General features: G+C 46.0%; 2 protein-coding genes across 3 annotated transcripts in view; one reads left to right on the forward strand and one right to left on the reverse strand.

Annotated features, from left to right (window-relative positions):
- LOC8043234 (putative glycerol kinase 5) overlaps positions 1-4,348 on the forward strand; it is a 28,105-nt gene extending 23,757 nt beyond the window's left edge. For both annotated transcript variants that reach the window (XM_042294155.1, XM_029971633.4), the window contains one exon: positions 1,549-4,348. In XM_042294155.1, the coding sequence (XP_042150089.1) occupies positions 1,549-1,709 (161 nt within the window). In that variant the 3' untranslated portion in view covers positions 1,710-4,348. The remainder of the gene's footprint in view (positions 1-1,548) is intronic.
- Positions 4,349-9,248: 4,900 nt separating this feature from the next.
- Positions 9,249-23,681, reverse strand: LOC8043235 (solute carrier family 52, riboflavin transporter, member 3-A). Its single transcript, XM_029971650.4, has 7 exons — positions 23,360-23,681; positions 19,824-20,070; positions 16,497-16,693; positions 15,786-16,032; positions 14,402-14,662; positions 13,948-14,178; positions 9,249-10,198 (listed from the first exon to the last, which is right to left on the reverse strand). Exons 1-7 carry the CDS (start codon positions 23,503-23,505, stop codon positions 10,010-10,012), a joined length of 1,518 nt encoding a protein of 505 aa, XP_029827510.3. The 5' UTR covers positions 23,506-23,681; the 3' UTR covers positions 9,249-10,009.
- Positions 23,682-25,368: the final 1,687 nt, after the last annotated feature.

The following is a 25,368-nucleotide window of genomic DNA, read 5'->3' on the forward strand; positions in this document are numbered from 1 at the left end:
CTTTTTTTTTTTTTTTTTTTTTTTTGTGTAATGCATAGTTTTTGACAGAAAGGTTGGTGAACCACCCGGTGTATTCCTTTTTTTCCACTAAGCTTCCAAAAAAGCTTTTTTATTTTATTATTTTTTCAGAATGGTTCTAAATAATTAAAAGAGGTATTTGCAGCAGTATATTTACTGCATGAGAACTCTTTCTCTTCTAAATTCTTTCTGATGAGGATAGGAGAGAATGTGAAGTCACACAAATTTGATACTAGTAAGTTATTGGCGATTATCACATTTCCTACTCGTGGCTGCAAAAAGCAAGTTACAAGCTGTTTTTTTTTGTTTGTTAGTTTTTTTGTTTGCCTTTACCCTTTGATTGCCAATATTTTTTTTCAGCATGTCAAGCACAAAATTTAGTCCCACATAGAAAATCTGTAGCATACTTTATGAAGTATATTTATTTATCAAAGACAGACTCATCTATAACCTCAGAGTTAATTGATGTATGCATGCCTCCAACTTAAAATATTTTTCTCATATTATACTTTTTGAGATGCGGTTATGTGCAAAGTGGCACCTTTGCCCCGTACCATGGGGTCATTCTTTTCACGCCCGCACCTGCCAAGATTGCTCTCCTAGCTATGCAAACACTACTGTGCTAGGCTCACACAACGACAAATATGGGCGAGATAATCGAAGCCTTTAAGATCAAAACTGCCACAAACAATGTTTCCGAGCTCTCACTGTTGTTATCGACAGCAGAGATGGATTTCCTAGCGCCAGAATTGTCATAGAAATTATCTCCCGTTTCTTCTTCGTCTTCTTCCTTTTCAGGAAGTTAAATTCTGCCATCTTTACCTTTTTCTTTATCTTTTTCCAGTACCTTCTAGTATTTTCGTATTCACTTAATTTTTTCCGTATCCAAGGTGGTTCATCATAGTGTAATGGGCATCATTTAAATGTAGTTGCTCGTTGAAAGAACTGTGTGTGTCTGTCCCTCGCATATTTTTTGTGTTTTTATTCTTTCAGTGTGAACTGTCATTCTTTTCGAGTGACTTTAACCGTCTTTTCATTCGGAACCAGGGGTGTCACAAGGGGGGCGGATTAGCCTAAGTGCTGCGCTCTGGGCTGCGGGCCACCGCCTTGGGTGCCATTCACCCTAGTGACACCACCATTCAGAACTGTTCAGCTTATTACTAAATTAGCTCATTACTAATTGCTAGATCAGTGTTCTCCTTAAAGCTCGAGGTTGAACAGCATAAATAAGCCTTTCTGGAACAATGAAGGGGCAAACCGAGACACAGGTCTCCTAAACAAAACTTTCCACATGCCAACAACAGGGGTTATTACGAGACAAAGCATTGCTCTACACATAAAAATAAAATTGACAGCCCAGTTGGGAGAGGTTGCGAGCTAATGGAAACTGAAACCTGCATGGGAGTGCGTATACTTGGGCGTGGCACACAAAGGGTGAACAGGCTGTCCCATAAAGACTTATGGAACTACCTTACCAATAGTGGTTTTTGTGCGGCGTCGCACATTAGCGTGTTTGCGTTGCTTCCGTAGGGATCTGGTCGAGCACGGAGGAACTGAAGAAGCTGAGGCAGGACGGTAGCGAGTCGGAGCCTTCGGCCGAGCGGTTGGCGGCGTACCGGCCGGTTTTTGAACAATGGAGACGGGCAGTCAAGCGATTTCTGCACTGGCACTTGCCGAAGGCCGCTCCCTGATCGTGCCAGACTCGATGGCGAGTCATTTGGTTGACCGGTACTGGAAGCGGGTATTGTTATTAGTTGGGCAGTGTGCATTGGATTGTTAGGAACCATGGCTACTTGGCCTTTTGGTTTCAGTGGCCGGGATGGAAGGTTGTGCCTTCATTCGACATTCCAGTCGTCGAGCATCGCATTTACTCTCACTTGTGGACAAGAGCTATCGAGCCTCTATATTGTCCTCGGGCCAGATTGTATACTGTTCTGTCTATACCCTTAAGTGACGATGTTTGGTTGAGGCTTTTTTATCATTGATACTTGCTCAACTAACCTTGGGGTCTGCAGTATTAATTGTTTTTGCAATCAGTTGTGATGAACATACTGTTCGTAGCCAGGAAGGTTTTGCTCATTTAAAGAAAATTTCGAGCCTTGCAGTTAAAAAAAAAAAAAGGGCCAAAGTCGCCGCTGCTGTTGCTGCCACCACGCCTATTCTCGAAGAAATGCGTGAGCATTTCGCGCGGGGTTTTTATAAGAAGGCATGGGAAATTCAGCCTCTCTGCTCTTTTCCGTTGCATTAACGTTCCCCAAATGTGAGGCCGCGGCGGAACCGGTCCAGTCCAAACCACGTCATCTAAACGAAAACGGCCGCATGCACCAAGGCAATAAATGCTAGCGCATTTTAAAAATGTACCCCTTAAATTTTGCTGATCGGGCCGTTCGCAAAACTATGGCGCAGCAAAGTTAAGGCGGGAGCGGTAAATATTCCACGGGTGTACGATAAACTGTTCAGAGGCAGGTTGAAATGTGCTGCCATGAAATACACTGCTGCAGTTCAGCAATAGGGAATCTACTGTTGAATCGTGGCAGTTTCATGGCTTAGCATTTTCGAATGCATCTTGGTCGGCGTTTTTCTCCCTTTTGGCTGGCACTCGATTGAGCGAGCTTTTTGCCTCCGACTCAGCAAGGCATTACAGATACTTCTGATGTAATTCTGTATTGCAATTTGCTATAATATTCCGAGTGTGCTAACGAGTGAACAAAGCATATTTGCAATTACACATGGTGTCATACACATTTTGTTTCTGTTTGTCTTGTGCAGCCATAGTCATTTTAACATACTCGTGTTGGTTTTGAAGTTTTTGCAAATGAACAAGTTTTGATATGCTAGACTGTGTCTTGGACAGAATTTGTGATGTTGTTGAGCTTGAATCCCGAATCATTCCATTGAAGGGCAGGTGTGCCTAATATGTTTCGGTGTTTGAAGATTCCGATTCAGATGGTGCAATACCAGTGCTTTTGCAATTATTATATTGAATGAAGTAAGAGGATGTTTAGTGGTTATCTCACTTAGGGCGATTGTTTTTACTCTGTACGATGGATATATTTTTTTTTTAACTAAGCATTTCCTAATGTCTTTTTTTTTACTATAATCCCTAATCTACCTGTTACTTCTTCCAATTTACCTTAAATGCAGCTCTCTATCACATTAATTCTTGTAGAGTATATTTTATATGATATTCATATTTGTACAGTTTGTACCATATGTTTTCGTCCACTTTCTCACTGTGTTGCCTGCACTTTGAGTCCACTTGAAACATTATGTTAGAGAGGCTATGTGTTCCGTGTTCCATCTTGAAGATGAACAATCTCGAGAATGGAAGCATTGTGAGCTGTGGACGTGGGAGCAGACTGTGCATGCAGTTTCAGTTGATCAGAATCACTGTGTTCATTTTGTTGCTCCTGCGATGATCTTGTGATAACGGTACATATCTTGCGCTTGCTGCCTTACGCATGAACCTATGCATAATTGAGTAGGATAAAAGTACCGCTAAAAATGAAAGATTGTGTGCCAAATCACCAAAGCGCGTCGGCGCACGGATGCAGGGTCTTTAGGATTAATCTAGACTTCCTGTGAATTTTTTGACATGCAACCAATATCAGTTACATGGTGCCCTAGCTCTTCAAGAGGTGTCTATCAAGTTGCGGGCCCCTCGACCAGATTTAAACCCAGCAATGAGGGTCTTTAGGCCGGCGCTCCGAGCCACCGGGGTGGCCGATAAGTATGATGAAAGAATCTCACAGTTGGGACTGGCTGCAGAAGATGAAGGTGAGGCTTTGAGTAGCACACAGGAGCAGTTTTTCACCCATATTTTAAAAACAGCTGCTATCCACATTGAATAATTGATGTTCTTTTATTTTCTAAATTACGTCGTCTGTGATGCTCATGCTGTTATATGCTAATACCCTCCATCAAGAAATGCTCATGTCGAACTAGCAGTCTCATAACCCCCCCTTGGCAACTTAGTGGGTAAAATGGTTTCGTAATTTCTCAAGCGTCGAACAAAAGGCAACTTTTATATCTGGGTTGCCCACTAGATCATCGTTTTGGTGTGAATTGTGCTTTTGATAGAAAAAAAAGATACAAAAAAAAACAAAAAACATTGCAATGTTTATATATTGTATTTTTACATGAATGCTGAACTGTATGCAGCTTTGGTTCTCTCATTGTTTGTATATTGAAGTGTACAGTAAACATCTATTTTTGTAGGAAAAGAGCATTTTATGGTTACAAGTAATGTACAGTCGACATCACAAGAAGATTAGCCAAGTGACCAGTTGATGGTCAAAGCGGTGAAACCGCCACCAAAGTATCGCGCTTCCTTGACCGTCAACTCCTCACTGGTGCCTGTGGAGCGCAGGTTTGGGCGCGACATAGTTTGAATGCAAAGCAGCATGTTCACAAACAAGTCAACGTTCGCCCACTGCTCGTGAGCAGAAGCGAGATTCGTATCTGCGCATGCGCTGTACCGACAACAGCGCTCCCACAGCGGAGTGACGTCTGGGCCGCGTGTTCTAGCCCTTCTTTCTCGCTGGAATGGTAGCCTCGACAGAAAGCGGGCCTCAAGGCCCATACACACTGTGGCACTTGACTGCGTTGTGACTGCGAGCCGCCAGAATCGACATCCATGCTTCGTATGACGCGCGCCAAGCTACTCCTTCAATATACCTTTTGCTAAATTAGCCAAGCACTAAGCCAAAAGCCTAAAACAAATCTCATCTTGCACGTGCGTTCGCCAACGCCTCATTTTCGTCATTTACTTCGAATCTTTTATACGGGGAAGGCAAGTGCGTGCGGCGCGTGGTCCTACATTTCGAGCATTCTCCATGAGATCGCACGCTGGGCGGAGGACTTGTAAATATTGGAATGGTAAATAGACGGTATTCACTGGACGCCGTATTTGAGGGCGATGTTTAGAGGGCATGCTGAGAACGAGCATAAATTAATGGGCTGCTAAGACCGGCAATCTTAATGGTGTGGAGTGCACGTTGCAAAATAACTGGAAACTGGCCGTCGGCACGCGCTCAGCTGTCGCGCACACAGCTATGGCTGCCAGAGCATACTCCCTATAAATGCTTTGCACTGACGTCACATCATTCATTTCGCACCACCATAAAGAAAGAAAGGGCTGCTTTTGTACGAATTTTGAGTGACTGGTTAGTCTTCTATAATCTTCCAGAGGGAGAATAGCGGACGTCTGGGATACACAAAAGAGAGTCCCGGTAAGAGGGGAGTTCCTCCTTTTCCTCTTCTCTGGTGGTGCCCGGAGAGCTGGCAGGATGACGTCAGGTGCAGCATGTATTGGTTGCCAATTTTCATACACGAGGACCGAGCGATCCCATGACTCGAGGCCGTTTCTCGATGCAACGCAGTCAAACGCAACTCTTCTTGTGGGACTTAAGTGTGCGCTAGGCATCAGCAAAGCCAAATACGCGTACTGCTCTTGCTTACGGGCTTAGCGCAGTGGAGTCACTAGGGGCGGGCGGACCGCCCCAGGTGCAGATCTCAGTGGGTTGCAGCTGTCGGGCAGTGCAAAACGGTGTCGCGGCGGACCACCGCACCGGGTGCCGCTGACCTTGTAATGGCGCCACTTGCTTAACGTACTACCAAGCTGGTGCAGGCACGACGTGGAAAATTCAGCACTACGGCTTTCTATCTAGCCGGTCTTGGTCGAGCACAGTCATGCTCAGCACGTCGCAGCTTCCTTTCAGCCTCTTTAGTTCGCTCCTTCGTCTTGCGAACGTTATGAAGACTGCGGCACTCCCAGCGAGTGCCTCTAAAGCTCCTTGATGTTTGTCATACAAGTAGCGTCAAATGCGCCATTAAACGATTGTGGCACGTGTCTCGCGGGTCCGCTCGTTGTCGGTACTTGTAACAAACGCGAAGCTTGGATTCTATCTACGGCCCGTAACATGCGCATGCGCGCGATAGCGGTACATGTGGCTCGCATGTGCGGCATCTGGGAATGTACGCCAGCGTAGCATCCCAGATCTCAGAGAGGTGCGTGTCCTGTCGTCTAATCAATGCCTTGGTATGACTTCACGGTTTAAAGGAATACTTCAGCGAAATTTGAAATATACCCGTTGTGTTCAGAAATAGGCTGAATACTGTTCCAGAATTTCTGCAAATGACAATCGCACGTTAGCATTTTGAGTCTGATGGCTGTATTTTTAGTTATACAGTCGAACCCGGATATATCGAATTCAAAGGGGATCGTAAAATAGTTCGATATATCAATAATTTGATATACAAAAATATGTTAACTTAAACTCCAGTTGAAATTTCCGCGCTTCTCTCCTAATACCGAAGGCTGCGACAAACGGGACCTTACCAAATAGAGCCACTAAGAGTCGCTAAATACCGTAGAGCTTAACTGGTAAAGATCACAACCACCGCCGCGTTTACGCCACGATGTTTGCGATCGTTTACGCGCGCGCGACCTCCGCACATCACCAGCGACATACACGAATATAAAACAAACAACAAAAAAAAAAACGCGCAAAGCAAAAGCGGCGAAAGAAAAAGGTAAACGAAGATAAAGGCCCGTTCACACTCTTGCGACCGAGTACGACTGAGAGAGACGAGATCTCTTACAACTTCTTAAATGTTTTTAGAATGAGGGAACATACTGACATTGTGGCGCCATCTATGCGGTGACCCTGGAACTGCATTTCACAAGAGCGAAGGTTTTGCGGGATTTTCGAGGTCAAATGTGCGTAATACCCATAGAAAGGCTCGTTTATAACATTGTCAAAAGTTTTTCGAGCCAAGAAAGAAAGGATAATTCTCGAGAAATAAAAAAAAATATGCCGGACCGCCGAGTTTACACTGCTTCCCAATAGATGGCGCCAGTGTGTTTTCTGGTTTAACAAGTTTTAAGGAACCCAGGTTTAACAGGGGGCGCACCTCAGAGCCCCATAGAGAATACATGAGGTTTTTCACCAAATTAAAAAAGTTCTCACATAATAACGGCTGCGCGGATCTTCTTGAAATTTTCGGCTTTAAAGACATTGAGTCATTATCGAGACACTAAGCGCAACAAATGTTTCATCATAAATTTAATTATATTCTTTAAAAAATCATGAAAATGGTCAAAATCGGCTAATTCGGCACTCTTGCGTTCGGAGCGAATTTACAAAATTATCTAAATTCAAACATAAGAAGTATTGCGCTTAATGTCTTCTAAATTTATTACGGAATCGAATAATATTCAAATTATTCATGTAAGTCGATTTGTTCCGTAACTACAGCAAATATAAAGAACCAAGGTGTCGGTGCTTGTTTTCGTCGTTTTTAAGGTACCTCTCTCTCCCGTGCGGTGGCGCTCGCTGTCCACGAAATGCGAAATCGTCCGTTCGGAGATCGGCCGGATCGGCACTGTGCGAGGTGTTCTTCCGCGGCCGTATTCCTCACCCGTATCCTGTTTCATTCTGCACGCCGAGGCGTCAGTGTGCGTGTCTTGCTTTCCTGGTTCTCGCTGGGTAGGTCTCCGTGTTTTCGCAAGTGGCAAATTCACATTGGAGCTATGGGTCGAAGACAACCGTCCTGTGGCAAGCAGACCGCGAGGTGTTGCACAACCTCGCGGTCCGTCAAAGCGTTGTGCTTGTTTCTACTTTTTTTTTCTTTTAAAAACGGGCTTTTTTTTTTTTGACGCAAAGTTTTATTTTATCGTTATCCTTCACACAAACGTCCTTCGGCCTTGGGGTCGTGGAAATCGGGGATGAAGCGTGCACAGAGTAGATCGTTGTTTGCCTCCTTTTTATTTTTCACGGACGTCCTGTGACCTCCGTACGGTTCGTGGTCACCGCAATCTAACGCGGGGAAAAACGGGTCGCCTGCCCTCCCTAAGCGCGCGCGTGCCCTTCCCTTTGCTTTTGCTATCCTCCACTTTTCTTTTTTTTCCGTTGCTCTTTTTTTTTTTTTATAACTGCTTTTTTGTTGAGTCCCCGTGATCCCCGTGCGCGTATGCTGGCTTGGCGGTCTGCCAGCCCGGCAACGCGAGCTTGTGCTCCGCGGGCGCAATCTGACCTGGGGAGAAGCGAAGGGCCGCCGTGCTTCGTTCCCTATATCCAGTGTCCCCGCCATGGGAGCCCATGCGAGTTCGATACAAAAAGACAACGCTCCTATACTATTACATGTGATTTTCAAGGAGATGTTTGGACTGTTCGATATAAGCAATAATTCGAAATACCCGGATGTGATATAACCGGGCTCGACTGTAAACAGCTCACTCTGGTAAGCGCTCGGAGAGCAGCCAGCAGAGAGCGCACGACATCCGCCGCAACCGTGACATAGATTGTCTTGGGATGTCCTAGCCGTTCCAGCCACTGAAGCGGCCGAAACAAGCCGGCGATCCGGCTGCCGCAACTAACCCCAAAGCTGCTTTTGTTTGAATTTTGAGTGACGGGTTAATCTTCTATTATCTTGTAGAGGGACAATAGTGACATCTGGGACACACAAAAGAGAGTTTCGGTGATTTCTCTCGTGGGGCGGTCGGAGAGCTGGCGGGAGACAGGCATCGTCACTACCTGTCAAGGTTCCTAGACACGCATTACAAACGAGGCTTAAAGGCCCGTTCACACTCTTGCGACAGAGAACACACTGGCGCCATCTATTGGGACGCAGTGTAAACTCGGCCTGTCCGGCATATTTTTTTTATTTCTCGCGCATTATCCTTTCTTTCTTTGGCTCGAAAAACTTTTGTCAATGTTATAAACGAGCCTTTCTATGGGTATTACGCAGATTTGACCTCGGAAATCCCGCAGAACCTTCGCTCTTGTGAAACACAGTTCCAGGGTCACCGCATAGATGGCGCCACAATGCCCAGTGTGTTCCCTCATTCTAAAACATTTAACAAGTTTTAAGAGATCTCGTCTCTCTCAGTCGTACTCGGTCGCAAGAGTGTGAACGGGCCTTTAGTGACATCCACCAGGTGATCTTTGCTAATCCTGAGCTCGCTGGCTCAAAAGTGACAGTGGCAGCAGAGTATGAGCCATTTTGTCGCCTCTCCGCGCTGCTTAGACCCCAAGGCAGCTTCATTTGAGCTCTACCCACTATCCTTCAATCAGGGCTCGGCGTCTTTCTGTTGTAACCACAACCCCTGCAAAAGAACCAGACGAACTTGCGCACCGCATGAGCATATGCCATATTTGCAATTAATAAGAAATACCTCAGACTTTTTTTAGTACATTTGATCAATGTGGTACCAGACACCATATATCCGTATTGTCTTCTTTATTACGTAGGAAGACAGGGCGCGACTACAATTTATTCATATTGGTCGCCTTTTTTTTTATATCGTGAGATAACCTATTCAGATATGTGTTTGCATCGCAGAGAAAGCTTTGACTTTCGCTGACGATTCCTCGAAATACTGAAACCGTTTCTGTGCTGGCAGGCTCCTTTTCGGTTGAATATATATTCGTCATTGACATTCATTGCGCTACCATAGTATTGGTACCGTGGCTGATATTGTCTCACGTTGCGTTTCGCTTTCTTCATTAAATGTTTAAACTGCCATGCTGAATTTAGAATTCCAGAAACTCTCGGTCACCACGTATGCACATCTGCCCCCCCCCCCCCCCCCTTTTCCCCTCAGAAAAAAAAAAATCAGCTGAAAAAGAGTGAAGTAGATAAAAAAAGCCTCCTTGTGTCTAACCCGCTCCCTCCCAAAACTGCGGAAGTTCAGACCCCCCCCTTCTTAAATCCTAGGGGAACTCCTGGACTCGAGGTAGGCGGCGCTTCTACTAGTGAGGACGTTTGGGGATGCGCAGGCCTTTTCTTCTAGGTGGTTCAATGCCCACACTCGTGCCGGGTGCTTGTAAACAGTTTAAGTCCATCAGCGATTGCCATATTTGACACTCCATCGCTTGACAAAAGTTGCACGGCTGAATCGTTGACTGTTGTCCACTTGACTGAGATCCTAGTAAGACGCACAATTCTGTCCATCCTTTGGTCACGTCGAGCGTCGTGGCCTTCCTGGTCAGGCGGACTTGAACACGTGCGTGTAGTTGGTGACGAAGAACATGGTGAGGGCGCCGACGAAGGAACCTCCCTGCGTCGCCACTCCGTACCAGAGGAGCGACCGCGCCCCTCCGTGGGACATCATGCCCGCAGCCAGCCGGCTCTTCACGAACGTCATCAGCGACACGAAGGCGACCCAGGCCAAGACCTGGGCGAGAAAACGAGACGCGTTCGGTACAATCTCAAGACCTGTCGAGTCAATTGTTGGATGCTTTACGTGCCAAACCAACGAAGGGCACCCGTCACCTCACGTCCCAGCGAAGGACTCGTGATTCATCTACAGCGCGCGACCGAATCCCCGCCAACCGGGGAATCGTGTGCCGACGCTTTTGCCACGGGGACGCCGAGGCAGCTTGTATTTTACACACAAAGTTGGGGCCGAAGTTGAGGGAGCGCACTGATTGGCCTATTACGACGATGATTTCGCGTTTTTTTTTTCGCCGATGTCCAATCGGCGCCGTCCGCGAACTTTCGGCTCCAACTTTGTGGTTCACCAGTTTAGGGATATGAAAGAGGCCAGACGAGGGCGTGGCTTACGTACAAGGCATGCCCCGCTATCTACCGGAAGAAAGCTCAACCGTTATCGGGGCTTCAGCGGCTGTTCAGTTTTTATGGCAAAGGCAAAAGGCAAAATTTAGCGTGTCTGAGTCCCCCGGGTCGGCAGGTTGAGCGATCAGTTTTCGGGCATTTAATAACAAGTTCGTGGGACAAATGATGATACGCGGTTTTTATTTTATTTCACCGAGCACTACTACTACTAGTACTATCGGTTAAACATAATGAGAGAAAACAGCGGAAAAAAGGTACAAAAGGAAGCGACAATACCGGACAGAACAGAGCGCTCACTCGCAACTATGTATTTTTTACTGATAGACAAGGAGAAAGAAAACGCACACTGATTCACACCTTCACACGCTCATCTTCTACTCATGATATTAGTGCATTAGTCCAGCCCGTGCATTAGTGCACGGGCTGTACCTTCCTTGTCAGTTTCAGGAATTCTAGCTCCTTACTAGACAAAGCCTCCGACACTGAGTAATGCAATTGTTTCCGCCACTGTGGAAGTGCACTGTGGCTTCGAGAGACTACCTGTGCTCACGGAGCCTATTGTTCAGGCAGCGTCCCGATTGCCCAACGTCGGTGCGGCCACACGAGTTGGGACTCGGGAGTGCCCGTGGCATATGGCCCGTGGCATATGGGCCGCACCTACCTAAGCGAGAATAATTTGTCTCTTTCGAAGATATAACTTGCACTGTGCGCGAATCTTCTGCAGCGTGCATTTTGCAGCACCCGATTTGATTTTCTCAGCGAGAACAAATCGCAGACCATTAGTACATTGTGCGATGACGTCGAGTGCAAACCATGGTAAACAGTTCAGTTTTCTGGTGAAATGCGATGTGCTCAACACTAGCAAAAGGGTATATCCAAATTATAAAGTTGCGCAGTATGTATAACAGTCTCGCGATGATATGCGGTAGCCTAATCAAATGAGCGCGCATGACTGATAAAGCAGAGTTGTAAAGTGAGGGCCCAAAACGGGTGCACGTAAAACCGAATGTAATATTAGCCTCCCGAGACAGTATTTTGAGAAGTTTCGAGTTCGTGAAAGCCGATGTCCAAATGTGATTTATATAACCGGTTGAGACTTCGTCCGTGTCGTTTTGTGTTTTGTCCCTTGTCCTTATCCCCAGTCTCGGGTTTACAGCTATGCTATATTCTCTCCTTCGCGATGTTTATGTGTAATTAGGAATATTATGGCAATCATCTCTATGTATTTCTTTTTTTTTGCAGTAAGCCGTTGCACGTGGGATTATTTAGGAGAATACCATTTATTACCCCTCTTTCGGCACATTTCGTGTATTTGCCTTCAGATCTATTATGTGAGCACACAGTCCTTTTTTGGCATTCTCCGCGATCCGGTGTTTCACACTGTCAAACAGAGAACAAAAAAGCACGATTCTGCAGACCCAACAGCTGGCGTATTTTCGAGTATCGTTTTCCCGTGTCGGTCTCAAGCGGTTATGTGAACCTCATACATTCAAATTTATTGACCATAATGAAAATATATTTAATTGCTGACCGAAGACTTGACAACATAACAAAGGCCGACCGCCTTAAAGATATGCCGTATTTTCCGGGCTTTAGTCCGCAAGGGCCTATTTAAACTGGAAATATTTTTTTTTGTTTTTGCTTAGATAGTTTGTTTTTGTTGCATAGGCCGCACGCCTTGCATAGTCCGCCCCTGGTGCTTCGACACGAAAAGCCTTGAAAAATGTTTGCTTTTTTAGCTCACGAAGAATCTTGTATACTATGCGTATTATACATAAATCGTCAAAAACATACTCTTTCATTTACAAAATCCGTCACGTCTCGTCATACTGAACGATCTTGAAAAACAAAATTATTGTATAGTCCCCACGCGTAGATGGTCCGCACAGCCAGAAATTTCATCTTTAAACGTGTATAGTATGGAAAACATATATAGCCCGGAAAATACGGTACATCATAAGTAAATATATAGCCAAATTATCTCAAGTATGCTCTGTAAATCTTTTTTGGCGTTTTTATCCTCGATAGCCACGTCTATATAGTGATTTAAATAATTATCTGTTCCTTACACATATTTAACTTCTCAAACATGTAGAAGTCTGTTATTGCCTCTTTTATGTGATGAACAACAATTGTATGTGTCTGTGGGCTAAACAAAAACAAAGTACAGACTGGAACTATGACGATTGCGCACGCGGACCGTCAGGAAGTGTCGAGTAGAGCATGAGGTACTACTTTGTTTTATTGAAGAAAAAAAATCAGAAATTAGCAAGGGTGATGTTTATTTGCAAAATAAATTTACCTGCATTATGAAGAACAAACCTCAACAGTCAGGCTGTGCCGAAAATGTTCACTGGGGTACGCGTTATATTTATTAAGATTCGATCTGAGTAAGAAAGGTGCATACATATTAGAGAGAAAAATTTTAATCACTCTTTTCTGCACGATTATTCGCCTGCGTCACGGTGCTGAGTGTAAACAATATGTCAGGAAAAAAAAAGCGTTGTGAATGCCGGTCAGTGTTTCTATAAAAGGTAAACGAAAGGGCTCGTCCTAAAACTTTCGTGACATTTTGAAAATATTATTGCTTTTAGCTCAGTTGCCTCGTCATCATATATATTGTAATACGTATTTCATAAACTAGATTTCACGATATATATGGCGAGGAGGTGCCCCATTCTAGGATTTCATGTACTGTAATTCCTAAGTTCAAGAGCACTAGGATTCAACTTTTAATCCGGCGACGTAAAGTTGTACCAATCTCGGGTGTTTTAGGCGACGTACCAGACTTCGGGCTAACCTTTCGATTCAGGCGAAATACATGCAAACAATTAGATATTGAGTCATATGGACACGACGTCTTGTACATTAATCTAGCTTTTCTTTTACTGTTTCGTCAAAATTAAATAGCGAAATTGCTTATTTTTGGCACCTGAAAATAAAAGTGGATTGTACGAATGATAAAAAATATATATAGTTACTCGTTTCCGGTGGAAATAGTGTATACTGACAAAACAACGCGGAAAATACATTCTCAATTTAGCGGCTCAACCGGTTCGAACCGTTATTTTTGCTTCCTGGAACATACGGAACTGAACCAAAAGCCGTGAACCCCAACTCGAACCGGACCGATAAAAATTTCGGTTCGACACTCTGCCGTTATGTCCACCAAAACAGAACAGCGCAACTTTGTTAGCAAAAGACCAACGCGGTATTTTGGTTACCTTTGCAGCGCATGCGGGGCGTCTGTATAATAAAGACAGCCGCTGCTCATGCTCAGAAAGCCTTCACAGTTCATCAGACACAGATGGCATCGCGCAGAAGACGATCGCTCAAATGGTCTCGTACCATGAGAGCTGCCCCGGTGACGGTGCCGACGAGGATCGGTTCGGGGCTTTCGACGGCCAGGAAGAGGATGTAGCCGGCGCAGACGAGTCCCCCCAGGGTGAACAGGACGAGAGCCCACAGGCTTCGGACCGGGAGCAGTCCGGCCACGGCACACGACAGCGGGTTGGCGATGGTCGCCAGGTTGGTGGCAAGATGGTACGGGAGTTGGCCGTACGGAAGGCTGGAGTACGTCTGCGCGGTGGGAAGCGACACAGTCACGTATCTTTAAAATGGACCTCGTTAACATGAACCCGGGAGTTCTCGAAGATCGTTCCTGCTGTCCCGCAACACTGCGCAGCCCGTTATGAGAGCCGCTGCTCTGTAGGCAAGGCTATAGACTGCTTCAACCGTCGCTGCCCCATCTCCCGAATAGTTCCGACGCCCCTGCGGACAGAACAACCCTTTAGGCGCCCACCTGTACAGCGAGCAGGACTCCGTTGCTCAGGGCGGCAATGGTGGACTGCATGGCGAGTGCGAGGTTCCATTGCCAGCGCTTCATGAGATCATCGCCCTTGCCTGGATCATCGCTCGGGCCGGCTCGTTCGAGTCCGTTGGGCTGCTGTAGAACCTGCGGCACGACATGGTCCGTCCCATCTTCGGGAACGTAGCCGCGATTGTCGTTGGACCCGTACTTGAGACTCGGTTCCTTTTTCTTCTTCAACGTTTGGCCCGGGATCTGAACTTCGAGAGAGCACGAGAAACAACGGCATGACTCAGAGGATGCTTGTTGCACGAAATGCGTCTGCACGCGACGTTGGTGATTGTTGTAGATTTAGAATAGCAGGACAAGCTCCCTCCACAGAAGCCCTCCACTCTTGACACTTTAGGAGAGCCAATGCTGGAGAGGAGGCGAGAGGAAGGAAAATACCACCAATAATGAGAAGCGAAAAGCTTTGTGGGAGGGGTTTGTTTTGCTCTTCCTAACCCGCAACAACCGACTACAGTTCTGTTCAGCATGTATCCGGCCCAAGAAAAGGTCGTCTGGAAATTTAGCTCGCAATTCGTTGTCAACTAGAGTGCCGAAACGCCTTAGCGGAACCTAAATGTTCATAAAGTTAAACTAAGACATCTCGGAAATAGGACTACAAAATTGCCTTTCTGTGTCTGTATTCTATCTTTTTTTTTTTTTTTCTTTCTTTTATGGCTCGTTTTGGTGTTGTACCAGGTGCTCCCCCTGCCCTGTGATGAGGGGCCTTCTGCCTCGCGGCCATGAATAGTCGATGCCGCCAGAGCGCTACGATGTTCGAGGATTAAGGAGTCGTAACGAATATAGACAGCAGTTTCAAAATACGCAGGATGCAGGTTATTTTCAATCGTTAAAATTGCTGGAAAATTTTCGTAGACAAGATGTTTCCAACACTTCGATTCGGCGGTCGGTCACATAGTGTCTTTTGAATTAAAAATGTTTCAGCTTCAGTAGTCAGTAGTCAACATTTTTCATACTAACGACGAACCGTCGTGGAACCTGGCACCCTCAGTTTAGCGAACCTTCAAAAGTTTTAGTCACGCTCTCCTTTGCTGGAGGGTTGCCTGCGTAGCTCTCGTTGACTTTCATTTTATGTTATGCGATGCTCTATACGAAGAAGGGTCTATTCGCACAAAAAATTATCTGCGCTATACGATGAAAAAGTTTATGCCGTCCTTCAAGAGACCGATGGGAACCCGGAGTGAATATGTTACAAAGTTCCGAACATTTTTTTTTTGTTGTACAGTTCGTATTCTGCTTACCTGCGAGTACCGCTACATCCCATAAAACAGAGAAACAAAATTATGTTTTTTTCGACTGAGCTTCCGCTCACCTGGTAAGCGACGAGCGCTGGGAGGTGTGCGAGAACAGAGAAGGCAGCCCAGCTGATGGCGACGATGACGCAGAGCAGACTGAGGAAGACTTCGATGCTGAAACGAGGTCCCACGGTGCCTCCGGCGTGGGTGGCATTGCCGTGCGTTGCGTTAGTCGTCGTCTCATTATCAGCTTTGTTGTCCACGCCCTGAGCTAGTGCCAGGCCTGCGGGCACTAGTCCGCTTAGGCCTTCGCCAACCATGTACCTAAAGGAATATTTACGTATAATATATTAAAAACCAAAAATTTATACAATAAAGAAGGTCATATTAACACACGAACATAGCTGCCAAGAAAAAATTAATTATTCCATAAAAAAAAATAAAAAAAGACAGGTACAGGACCTCGGGAGGACCTCGGGTTCCTTCGGGAGGACCTCGGGGAGGGGGGGTCACGTGACCCCCCCCCCCCCCCTCCTCAGTACCCTTTTCTCCTCCTCCTCAAGAGCTGTGCTCTAATTCGGCGTTACAGGGAGTTGTAAACGGCTTTCACTTTTTTTTTAGAAACTTTCGCACATATCGTAGTACAAGAGCATCAGGAATCCGTAGTTACGGATCTCCAAGAAGAGCACCGATTCCAAGAGTGCCCTAAAGAACAAAGATCTTGTTTTATGTGCAGCCCTCCTCTCCACAGGAGCCTATATATCGTTTCAGATTGTCTGTATACTTACCAGAAGAGGAACTGCTGCGGGTATCGCGCCATGAAGGGCATGTAGAGCACGGAGCTGGTGCAGTCCACCATGGAGAGGAAGAAGGCGAGCGCGATGAAGGCGACGCTGTGGCCGCCCACGGTCTCTTGCCAGAGGAAGACCAGCAGGACGCCCGCCGTCAGGCCCACGAACAGCGTGGCGTGCACGGCCGCCTTCACCTGGACCACGCCAACGCGCTCCCTTATAAAAGTGGCGTAGCCGCTAGAATCTCCTTCTGCAGGGGCATTGTGAGGGAAATCGCTAATTCACACTTGAGTCGTTAACGCATGTTAAACTTTTTGAAAACCATTGGAATGGCAAAAAACAACTAAAGCTGTTCTGCATTTGAAAAAAAAAACCAAAAAAACTTAAATAGTTTTCATGTGGCCTCCAGGATCACAAATATCTAATTTTTTTTTTTAAGTATTGTTGGGGCCTTTTTTTTCCAGGGGCGTGACGTCATATACAGAGTTTTTGGAATCTCCGCTCTCGCGTATCTTCAGCGCCAATCAAAGCTATGCACGCGCACTCTTGCTATTTTCAAAAAAAAAAAGAAAAAAAAAAAAAGCCAGGAAAATACGTCACGACTGGTGTCAGTGCTAGGGAATATAATATAAACCCCTTAATGTTCACGGGTCCCTAATTTCCGCAAACTTCGCGAATTGTACAATTCGCGAACTTTAATGGGCGCGAATATTTCTATTGCTAATTCCAGTTTTTAGAAATCGCGAAATTTAATGGTCGCGAATATGACCCCGCTGCCCAATTCACAAAAACTCAAGACCGTAAAAAAAAAAAGAAAAAAAAAAGGTACAGTTGCTGGCAAGCTTTGCACGCGCTGTCCACACGAGCGACACGCGCTTGGCGGCCCAAAGATCTGCGTATGACGTAACGACTGGTCGGAGGGTTTTCGTGTTTTCTCGCGTTTAGTTACACCTTCGTGATATTCAGATTCACGGGATAAAATTACTCTAGAATTCACCTCAATTTCATTTCTTTCAAGAACCGCTTTAGCTTCCCTGCTTTGAAGAGTGGAACGCGATAGTGTCATCGGGCCCCGTTTGCATCGCCTTCTCATTCGCCGTGCAAGCGTGCCTTGCGTGGCCTAGTCATCAGCGTGTCTGGCTCGTAACCGAAGGGTCGTGGGTTGGTATCCCGCCTGAAATTCTCCAAAATTTTCTTTGAGGCAAATTAATTATTTTATAAAGTGAAGTCATTTAAGATATGCGCGCGGCGACTTTTAATTCGCGTTCCATGCCATGTTTTAATCACTTTCATTCCACGCGTGACGTCACGTTTGCCGTGAGTGTTGTGGGTGGTTTGAAATTCCCGCGCGAGGTCATATGGCTGTGACGTCATGACTTTACCGACCAATCAGGATTTTCGCGTCACGCCACTGACGCCGGCTTTTCTGCGACACGAGGTGCTTAACGCTATCGTTTTAATATGTGTTGAGTGTCACAGGCAACGTTTCACAAACTCCCACTTCTCTGTCAACTTCTTTTCAATGCATGATAGTGACCAAGCACAGTGACACGTGGAGGGAATCGAGAGATGACATAGTTTCAAAGAGATTCGGCTCAGAAACGGTATCTTAGCTAGAGGAACAAGGATATAGCACGTCTTGCGTATTGACCCCTCGCTGATAGAATTTTCAAGCCAAACCATCTTTTGAGACACGTGATTCGTATAGTACGCGCTTCATGGGTAGCAGCCGTTGATTATGCGCTGCGGGAACGTTGTCGCGTAATTCATTCGGAGTGAATAGTAAACAAGTGGCATTTTTTGCGTGCATGTCTACAATATACTCAAAGAGCAGTTGACAGTGAGGCAATCCGCATTATTGATTCTGCACACAAGAAATGCTATAAACTTTTCTTTGCAAACACCTCCACGCGATGCTCCAGTCTTTGGCGTCCGAGCGAACTTGCGATTCATAAAAACTATGATCAAAGCCCGCCTTAACACCGCTGCTTGAAACGTCAGTGGAACATTTAACGACAAATTCTCCAGGCGAACGCCAAAAGAACCAAGAAGCGCGAGATTTGTTCAAATATTGCGTACTTTCTTGTAGACCAACTTGTCTTCGCTAAGACGCTAGATCGTACAGCCTAAGGCCTTTGCTTAATCCCCAACTTTGTTGTCCATGTAGCATTTATGATTTCTGGACTGGTGTCATAAGCAAGTTCGACAAGCTTGTGAACACGGAGCGACCGGAAGTAGCATTGCACGCAAGTAGCGGTTCATGTTTGTAAACAGTAAAAGAGTATATAAGTGCGAATTCTTTACTTTGAAGGGGCAAGTCATACCACAACATACGTCCCGTGATCGTGATGTTGAGAAAGTGGCGGCTTTGAGCCGGTAACCTTGCTCCGAGCTAAACTCAAACAAAGCAGAGTTTCGCTTTTCGCCGCTGCGTGCGTGACAGTTGTATTTCCCGTCGGGGGTTTCTTCAATCCTGTCTTTCTCAGAAGAGAACATTAGGGTTAGTGACGGACAGTATAGTATACTTAATCTAGAAAGAATAAAAACACGGAGGACATTCACAGGCAACCACAGAGTGCCGTTGTCTGTGGACGTCCTCCGTATTTTATTCTTTGTAGTTTAATCATTCATAATTACAACACGTTCACTTTAATTAAGAAGCAAAGCATCGGAAAGTTGTTCACACCTGTCTCCAGCCCACACCCGTTGTTCTTCGTCTCGAGTGCGGGTGCACGCTGGAAAGTTACGGGACACCAGACAATGATGGAGGGAGAGGAAGTGCACACTCAAGGCATACACTACTAAAGGACCTCTCTGCGGTTTAACACACTTGGAAATTGACGATAATGACGAAGTACAGTGCCTAGAACGCGTCTTCGATTCGTGTGCTTATAACGCCTTTCCCGCCCACGTACCGGAAGGGACCCCAAAACGAATAACGCCACGGGAGCCGGCGTGTCGTCAGATGTCGCTGTCTTAGTGGCTGGTGCGATAAGTTCCGCCCAGTAAAGACGAGTGAACGCCAGTGTCACTGCCGTCGAAACGTGCCAACAGAAAGGCCGAAGCTTCCGTAGATTGTCAAACTGGAAAGCGACCTACAGCAAAGAAGGCGTTTGCCATATCCATCTTCTCTTCTGTGCCACTGCCAGGATCGCAGCAGACAACAGTGCGACACAAGTGTAACGTCATCGGCAGAAAATCGAGGGACCAGAAAGAAGAACGCGGTAAAGCATATAAACACACTAGTTGGAGACGTGTTCTAGGCACCACTACTGAGGGACCTCCCTCCCGCGGTTCATGACGTCAAAGAATGCTCGAGTTTACCTGGACACGCTTTCGAGCCAGGGTATACGCCAGAGGACCCAGGTTGGCAACCTGGATGACGATGACCAAGATGGAGCCCAGGTTCCAGCCCTCGGGCAGGCGGGGCACCAGCAGCGGCATCTGGACCCAGAGTCCGTTGATGCTGACCCAGGCGCTGACGCCGAACATCAGCGAGCACACAGACATGAGCGCCTTGGCCCATCCCGCGGGCTCGGCGGGTCGGCCTTCTGCCTCCGCCATGATGTCTCTTCAAAGAAAAGGGTAGGGGAGGCCAGCAGTGACGCTTGAAAGACCTGTGTTCATACATCATAGAAAAGACACTGTGTCTGCTGCAGACGTGATGCCAAAAGCATCTGCGGACGCGCCTCAAGCACCTTCGATGCTTCAATCATGTCTACAGACAGTTCTTTAGAAACACGACTGAGACAGTGTTTGCAGACTGTCTGTTGTTTGTCGCAGTAGCAGTGTGTTCGAGGTTTTGCTCTTCAACCGCACTGGCGCAGTGTGTTCAACCTGAGTCACTTAGGGTAAACAACACAACGTTTATAGTCAAGCACGTCTGCCCGCAGGAATTACTGCGCATGCGCAGAAGCCCGTTTTTTCCAGAGCCTTGTTCCAGAGCCGTAGCACCGCTTAACCGTGACGTCAGAAATATGGGTTAGTGCATAACAGGCTTCCAGCTAAGAAAGGCATGCGTTCACAAATATGGTGGCGTTTATATGTTTTTCGTTTTGTCGCTGCGAGCTGTTATATGGCCACGCAGTTCAGCGGAGCCACGCAAACGCGCCGTCAAAGAAGCGCCGTTTGAAGACGGACGAGGATGGGTTTCGCCCCAAGTTCACTTTGCAGTGAGAACCTCACTCAAGTGCTCAGATCGCCTCAGGCAGGACAACCAAACGGAGTAGATCTCTCTACCGGAACGCTAAAATGTTTATTTAAAGTAGACAGTTTATCGATTTTTTTTTTTTTAGATTATCAGAATAGCTTGTAAATTATTCGCAACTTTCAACGTTGGTGGTACCGCGGTGTGGGAATCGCGCTCCCTAGCTCCTGGATGATCGGCTTCACAATGGGGATATACGCTTACACTTTTCTGACGTGCAAGTACGAAGTAAGACCTTTACCATCGCTCGCAGTTCACAAAACTCTAGTTACGCGTCACAGACCCTACCTCGTCCTGCTGCTCTACGACGATAATCCAGATGACACCCATTTTGATATTCGCCAGTGCGCCCCCTTTAGGTCCTGAAAGTTGGGAATGTTACCCAGGCGAGTCTGGGTGTTCTGAAAACATTCCGAGAAATAAAAGGAAGCGTTACTGTGTACTGTACTTCATGTATTACCCACATCACTCGTCTGCCACTGCCGACGGATCCAAAGGCTTGTGAAGATTGGTGTCTTTTTTATTATTATTATTATCTTGCAGGTTGTCTTGCCAATGTTCATGTATTTTTTTTATAATTTCTTTGATTAAAAAAAAAAACGACTCATTTTCGTAGTACTTGCACATACAGTACCTACAGATAGCGTAACACAGTTTATGCAAACACATCCGCGATATTTTGTACTTTACTCGTAATGCAGTGTCATATAAAATACTATCGCCTTAAAAAAAGAGAAAAAAAAAAGTCAAAGGCTATTTTGCGGTGCATTGCTGTAGGTGCAGCTGCGTTTCTTCGTTCGATGATTGGACGATTTTAGCGCGTTACAAAATTAAGAACGCCAGGGAGATGGGTGGGGCCTTTTTAATTTTATCGAGAGGTGAAGACAAAGGTGTTAGCGCACCCTCGGTATCCCTGGGGTGTGACGAAATACATTTTATCGAGAATTGTGGCAGTCTTGTGTGAAAGTTATACGGCGCGATAGGAGTGTTTTGATCGGTTATATGGTGTCGTCTTTGTTTCCTTTCCCTGCCTCGTGTTTACTTTTCTGGTTCGCTGGAAAATAAACCTCTTGTTGACAGTCAGCGTCTGTGCTCTTCCTGTGTCATGTCTTTCGTCAACTTGCGTTCTCACCCTGCAGCCGACTCGCCCAACTTTCTGCCTTGCCAAAGCCTAGGATCAAAACGCTCAGCAAAGAGGACATTAGGCTAAAAAAAATGTTTCCTTTTCCTCTCAGAACTTTTTTTATCTTCAGGAAGATACACGGGGGGTTTAACGGAGCGCGGGTGAAGCTATTCAAGTTTGGGAAAATTACATAAAATTATTGAATATTTGGCTTTAAAGTACTAAATGAAAGGTATAGCTTAAGTCATAACTTACTTTAAGATATTATATGGAAACAAGTTTAAAGCCCGTGGAAAGCTTTGCTGTACTCGAACCGAAGTTTGGATTTCAATTGGCTGCACGTTTGCGCCAACAGCCAATTGAAAAATGAAATCCCAGTCTGTTCCCGCATCTTCGAAGTAAAAAAAAAAAAAAAAAGGAGTTTGTTTTTGTTTTGGGTAACTTAGCTAAGAATTTGGTAGTAATTTAGCTACCAAATTCATCCAATTAAAATCTGTAGCTAAGGTACAGACAATATAAATTTCTTTAAATTAACTGAAGAGCGTGTTGGTAAAATTGACTGACAACAAAACGAATAAAACAAACTCGGGCGATGGACGACGAACATTTCTTGAAAGAAATGTTCGTCGTCCATCATCCCGACTTTGTTTTATTGTTTCTGCGGTCAGTAAATTTCTTCTCGTATCGTATTATGGTCTCTTCGTCAACGCGAACATTTATTTCGCATTGCTGAGACAGGCTTGGAAATACGTTATACGTATTTTAAAAATGGAGGCACTCTGCCCAACCTAAACAGTCCAACGGTCCATCCGCTACAGCAAAATAAACAACCGAAGCAATTTCGTCGCTTGCAGCTGTTTTCGAATGTAACGTCACAATGTATTTCTCACTCTCACTCATTTGATCTCTCTCTCCCTCCCTTTCCTCTCGGTTTTCCTTCTTTTATTTTCCTCTCTGACTCCCAACAGGTTTTGGGTTCGGCCGCTATTGTTACGCGCTCTACATCGTGAAGAAATAAATACTCGCCTAAAAATAATGGAAGAAAATTAATTCCCAGGAACACGAAGAACACTTGGGCACTCTTTTTTTTTTTTTTTGAGGCAAAATACTTAACACGTTTTCTTAGTGTCTCTTGATCAGTCCAATGCGTGCACAGCATACAACGCTCTCCGTTCTGGCATATGGCGGAAGTTAGACACGCCCGCCGCACGCGTTGTTGCGTCCGCGTTAGATCTTCGCTTTCGAACTGCCGCTGCTGCGGGCGCTAGCACGTGCGGCACGTCTGCCTACGTTCCCAGCATTCCCTTGGATGCCATGGGTAATTCAGTAAACGGTCTATTGCATCATTCTTTACTCCGACGGCTGTGGTAGCGCTCATGTCCCGCTGGCTCCCGAAACGTACACGCTGCGGATTTTCCTTATAGCGAGGCGTTTCCAACGCGATTCCAAAAAGAAAAGATATCTCGAAGGAAGCCAAGGTTAGCCGCGTCGGCCGCGCATCGGCGAGTCAAGCATAAAGAGACAACCCACCTGCGTTGCACGCAGCAGCAGCGTGAAGGCCGCTCGAGCGCCGCCGTTCGAATGAAAATATTCAGCGAGAAGTTGGTTTGCGGTTGCAGGCTAGACCAGTCCCCACCTGCCACCGCTGCGCATGCTGCGTTTACCAGCTGTGACATGGATCTCGAGCTGCCCTGTGGTCTTCCGGCGGTTCAGACGGCATAGCTTCCTCGCCGAATTCCGAACAGCGTGCTTTCTCTCGATCGGATGCCATCGGGGTCGGTACGACGTTTGTGCTCAGGGGAACAACCACAGGGAACAACGCTCGATCGGACGTGACGCATGGCGCCTCCTTGGGAAAGGAGTAGCGCGCCTGCCCGCGAACCGGTCGAATAAATAGATTTCAGACTGATCTAACAACAGGGTTGAAAGAGATCAAAATTGGACGGACGCTGAGCGCACTTCCTGCTTCGACAGTTGTATTTCGTGTTAGCAGGAAATGTTACATAGAAAAAAAACTCTTATTTTTAACGAGCTTAAAGAAGATAGGTGCAAAAAGTAGGGGCAATGTATTCAGCGCAAAACGCGCATTGCTTTTTTTTCTTTTTTTTTTCTTCTGCCAGCCACAGGAAACAAAACCACGTGGGCATATGCGCGTGACTAAGCTTGTAATTTTTTTTTTTTTTTCATTTGTAATTTTTTAAATTATTTTTTGCCTAAAACGTCTGTCTGCGGTGTCCTCCGATGCTGAGGGTATAATATATTCAACGCAATTTTATGGTATTTATTGCATTCGGTATATGAAAACACGTGTCGGAGTTTTAAAAATTATTTTTTTTCTCTCTCACGTTTGTCCTTATTCATTGCTCTTGTATAAAGAGCTGCCTCTTTCTTAATATTAATTTTTATTTTATTTACAAAGTGTCAGACTGGCAGTCTACGTACTCTGTTGCACTCGTGTTTGTGCCGCCGCTGGTGGTACAACGGTACAACATAGAAATGCGACTCTTCCATATCCATATACGATGCACTGAGTGCGTTACATCGAGAGGCCGATCGTCGTTTGCCGTTTATTTATACGAGGTAGTTGCAAACACGGAAACAACATTTGGGAACCCGGACCTGCGGAGTACATCTCGGATAATCGCCGTTTTAATAAGGGCCTTCGGGTTGCGACAGAAATATGCGATAAACCGAGGCGATCACGGAGCACAGAAAGCATCGTGCAAGCATTATGCGTGCGTTGCGACTTGTTATGCCTGGTTACGAAATCCTTTGGGAGTTTAGGATGCATCGCGCGCACGACACACTGATGTACTTGCCGGGTTGTTTAGAGTAACCGAGACACGTATAAATTTATTCAGGACCGGTGACATTGCCAGATACCGTGGGAAGTGGTCATTCGGAAGTCAGTTCCGAGCGCGCCGACGGTCGCCTATATACTACGGGAGCGTCCCTTGAGCCACATGACTCCAGTTCTTTCCCTCCATTTCACCTCCGCGCCCACAGAGGGCGTGGTTGCGGATTGCATGGGTTGCGGATCTCTAACACAGTGTATAGAAATAGCGCAAAAAGAAAACAGACAGCTCTGGCTGGCATTTCTGGATATCAAGGGTGCCTATGACAATGTGAACCAAAGGAACCTGTGGGACATGGTGGAGAGCTTAAACCTAGATCAAGGACTAACAGCGATATTAAGAAACATTTACAAAGATAATAATGTGATTATAACATGGGAAGGAAAGGCGACGGGGAAAATAGAGATAAGACGAGGCCTTAGGCAGGGGTGCCCGTTATCGCCGTTGGTGTTTATGTTGTATCTGAGAGGATTGGAGGATAGACTAGAGAAGAGTGGGCTTGGATTCGACCCTTCGTACAGTAAGCTAGGCCATAAAATTCAGCAATCCTTACCGGGAGTGATGTATGCGGATGATATCGTACTAATGGCTAACAACAGGACAGAGTTGCAGGAATTAATGAGCATCTGTGGTAGGGAAGGAGAGGAATTAGGTTTAGAATTCAGTAGCGAAAAATCAGCAGTT

The sequence above is a fragment of the Ixodes scapularis genome, unplaced genomic scaffold, assembly GCF_016920785.2.
Source record: "Ixodes scapularis isolate PalLabHiFi unplaced genomic scaffold, ASM1692078v2 PGA_scaffold5__190_contigs__length_132052651, whole genome shotgun sequence".
Taxonomy (NCBI): Eukaryota; Metazoa; Arthropoda; class Arachnida; order Ixodida; family Ixodidae; genus Ixodes; species Ixodes scapularis.

Bases quoted from the DNA above. Each gene is read 5' to 3' on its own strand.
- LOC8043235 (XM_029971650.4), bottom strand. From the start codon at position 23,505: ATGTCACAGCTGGTAAACGCAGCATGCGCAGCGGTGGCAGGTGGGGAC. The intron at 16,033-16,496 runs GTAAGTATACAG...ATATTCCTTTAG, and splicing joins CCGCAGCAGTTCCTCTTCTG to GTACATGGTTGGCGAAGGCC. The intron at 14,179-14,401 runs GTGGGCGCCTAA...CCCACCGCGCAG, and splicing joins GAGTCCTGCTCGCTGTACAG to ACGTACTCCAGCCTTCCGTA.